Source organism: Arachis duranensis, chromosome 3, assembly GCF_000817695.3.
Source record: "Arachis duranensis cultivar V14167 chromosome 3, aradu.V14167.gnm2.J7QH, whole genome shotgun sequence".
Classification (NCBI taxonomy): domain Eukaryota; kingdom Viridiplantae; phylum Streptophyta; class Magnoliopsida; order Fabales; family Fabaceae; genus Arachis; species Arachis duranensis.
In genome coordinates this window covers 119,196,623-119,200,559 of record NC_029774.3, presented here as the reverse complement: position 1 = coordinate 119,200,559, position 3,937 = coordinate 119,196,623, and the positions used below count along the sequence as shown (strand labels likewise).

The window sequence follows — 3,937 nt, the reverse complement described above, 5'->3', positions numbered from 1 at the left end:
ATTTAGATATATAATTAAAAAAAATTATATGCATAATTTTGTATGCTCTTTTGTATATGTCTTTTTATTTTTTTACTAAAATAATTGATAAGAAATATTTTGTTATACTATAAAAATATACAAACAAAAATTAGTACAAATATTATTTCTTGTTACAAAAACTCAGATTTCCTCTCCTAATATCAAAATCAGCAAATTAAATAAATAAAGTGTTCACATACTCGCATAGGATATGTTCATCTCCTTTAAAATTAAGTATATTACACTAAAAATATTGTTTTTCTAATGTTTTTCATTTGTTTTAACGTTTTATAAAACATTTCAATAAAATCTATTTATCAAAATATAATGAATAATACTAATTTAATTTAGTTTATTTTTATTCAATTTTTGTAATTGTAACTAAACTAAACTGCTCGATAATAATAAATTTTTTTGTCACAACTTACAAAACAAATAACAATGGCGAATTTAAAATAATTTTTTATTTGGACGATATTGATGAATTTTGAAAATTTGAGTCAAATATTTTTTAATTGAATTTGAATTAATTTTTAACGTCCCTAATAATTGTCCCCGTTATCTACCTCCAGCGATGTCACTATCAGAGGGCTACTTTTTTCCCAAAATTCACTGAAGAAATAAAATGAAATGGAAAAAAACAAAATAGGTATTAAAAAAGTTGTATTGTTGTATGTATATACTAAGGTGTATAAAGACTATATATGCATGAGATATAAATAGAGAAGAGAATAATAATAATATTCATTCACTGATCCATGATCATGGTGGATAATAGCACAGATTCATCATCAGGAGCGGGTGATCAGCATCATCACCCTCAGCTTCCTCCAGGCTTTCGATTCCACCCCACAGACGAAGAACTCGTCGTTCACTACCTTAAAAAGAAAGCTTCTTCTTCACCACTCCCTGTCGCCATCATCGCCGACGTTGATCTCTATAAGTTCGATCCATGGGAGCTCCCAAGTACCCAACTTTTCCACATGCCCAATTCGTATTAGTAGCATGTGAATTAAAGTGATTATTTTTAATCTTGATTTTGTGAATATATAGGTAAGGCAGCGTTTGGGGATCAAGAGTGGTACTTTTTCAGTCCTCGGGATAGGAAGTACCCGAATGGAGCTCGGCCAAACAGGGCGGCTACTTCTGGGTATTGGAAAGCCACCGGGACGGATAAGCCTATTCTCTCTTCTGATGGGAACAAGCAGAAAGTTGGAGTCAAGAAAGCGCTTGTTTTTTATGGTGGCAAGCCCCCCAAAGGTGTCAAAACCAATTGGATTATGCATGAGTATAGGCTCACCGATAACAATAACAATGCTTCTTCTTCTATTTCATCTAAGCCTCCTTCTATCCCTCTTGATCCACTCAAGAAGACTTCTCTCAGGGTATCTATATTATTATTATTAGTTTTTTAGTTTAGTTCCTTTAATTAATAATTTAACAAAATATTTTATCTCGTACTTTTGTAGCTTGATGATTGGGTTTTGTGCCGAATATACAAGAAGAGCAACAGCAGTAGTAGCAGCCTTCCAATTCCAAGGCCAGCGTTTTTAATGGATGAAGAGAAGGATCTAATTTCCATGGAGAACAGCATGGTGCCAACTATGTCAATGTCAAAACCAAGAAGCACTTCAACAACAGGTTGTTATGGACCCATGGCACTTGAAAACGATGACAACTTCTTCGATGGTATATTGGCAGCATCAACCGATCATCACACCATGCAAAATGGTACCAACCTTATTATTATTATTACCTTCCTTAATTACTTAATTCAAACAAATTAAACTTACTAGTTAATAATAATAATCCACAGGGTCTCCAGGGTCCTCATCTTCAAGCAAGAGATTCCATGGTGATCTTAATAATGGAGACAACACCTCCTTCGTTTCTCTTCTTAACCAGCTTCCTCACAACACACCGTTTCACCCAAACTCCATTCTTGGCTCCGTGGGAGACGCTGTCTTGAGGCAACAATTTCAACTTCCAGGCTTAAATTGGAACTAATTAATTAATTAATAATAATAATATTTTGCGTTGCTTTGGTGGGGGGTGTTATAATTATATTATATTAATAGGTCTCTTGATCCATATTGTGTAGCTTAGTGCCTTAGTATATATGTAGTTATTCACTTTTGAATGTAATAACCATAGCATACACAAATTAAAGAACATACAAGAGTTTTCATGATCATAACTATAGGCCTATATTTTGAAACTGAAGCAAGCTTACCCTAGATGAAATTTCATACCATCGCATCATAAATGAATTCGGTTACACATGTTCATGGAGCATCTAATTTCTTTTCTGTGTTTTCTATATTTATATATAATCAAAGCCACACGTGAAGAACTTATGAATAGTATTATAATATATATTTATTATTATTGTTTTTGCCTTTAATTTGTTTCAATGGTAATGGTGATTTACCACCATTCCTTAGGATGAAAATTCTGGTAAGGTCGTAACCACCTTCCTCTTTTTGGCATTTATGACTTGAAGAAAAAGTGTGAACTGGGAAACAAAAAATAACGAAACACCGCCGATAAAGTTAGGCAGAAAATTTTGGCCTTTTACTTATCTCACTAAAACTAAATGGTGTCATTTAAGTTACCTACTATATATTTGTGTATAAATATATTATTCAAATTATTTTAAATATATATTTTATACTAAGAACTAATTTTAATATTTACCAGTTGTGTTTCAATAATATGAAAATTTGAATTTTATTATTAAAAAATATTTATTAAAAAAATATATTTGACTATACTTAAAAAAGAAATTAATTTTTTCAATATATAACAGAAAAAGAGAATGAAAAAAAATTTTTTTTCCCTCTTATATAAAAATTATACTTTTTTGCTAGTGTTTTCTTTTCTTTATAAAATGCATCCTTGCATCCTTGATTATCATAAATTAATTTTTCTCTATTTCATGAACAGAAAAGATTGAAATATTTTTGTTTCTAACTTTCAAAGTAGTGCTCTTAAAAAGTTTCGATGTGATGCTTTTTTTCTTAATATAAGTTAGCTAGCTTTATAAGAGCGCATAATTTTTTCTTTACTATTTCAACTCTACATATTCATACTTAATTATGATTACATGAGAAAGCATGACATACCTTATTTTCTAAAGGTCATGGTCTTAAAGTTGTTGAAACTTTGAGAGTATAAATAAATTCCAATGCCTCCACGAACTGGAGATGATCGAGATTACAAGTAGTCTTAAGGAGAAAAGTAGTAAGTTCTAATTTGGTATTGACGTGGATTACTAAGTGAAAGTTATAATAGTATTATCATTTAATTTACAATAAAACTTACTCAAAATGGAAAAACAAGAGCTCAACTACAAGTCACAATGTTTTGAAAACTAATTAAATTAATTAAGGATGAGTGTTTATTTTAAAATTATTTGTTAAAACAAATAATATTTTTAAATATGTTTTATATATCAATTTTTTGGTTGTTAATAAAATTTTAATATATTAAAGATAACTATTAATAATAATAGACACCTAAACAAAGATAACTATTTGTTTAGTTATATTTTAAAAGAATAATAATATTTTTAGATAAAAATAAAATTTTCATAATATTATAATTGACTATTCAATAATAAAAAAATAATTTTATATAAAAATAATTATAAAATTTTCAATATAATATCTACCTTAACAAAACAATAACTTTTCTAGAATATTATTTGCGGCAGACTTTTCTCTAAGGACGTGTAATTTTTAATGAGTGTCATAATGATGTATATATTTTGATTGTATGTAAAGATTAGATAGTAGGATAAGCAGGCGACTTTTGAATATGAAATTTTGTTGTATTATGATTTCAGCTTTAGTCGATATAATGTATCGCCATAGCATTGGCTCCTAAGAAAAGCAACAAACTAAGTTGTCATAAT

The 3,937-nt window shown here is 29.0% G+C and overlaps 1 protein-coding gene across 1 annotated transcript; it reads left to right on the top strand.

The window, feature by feature from the left end:
- The first annotated feature begins 762 nt into the window (after positions 1-762).
- On the top strand, positions 763-2,244 carry LOC107480663 (NAC transcription factor 25-like). Its single transcript, XM_016100826.3, has 4 exons — positions 763-987; positions 1,075-1,406; positions 1,491-1,752; positions 1,838-2,244. The coding sequence occupies exons 1-4, from the start codon at positions 780-782 to the stop codon at positions 2,026-2,028; spliced, it is 993 nt and encodes a 330-aa protein (XP_015956312.1). The 5' UTR covers positions 763-779; the 3' UTR covers positions 2,029-2,244.
- Positions 2,245-3,937: the final 1,693 nt, after the last annotated feature.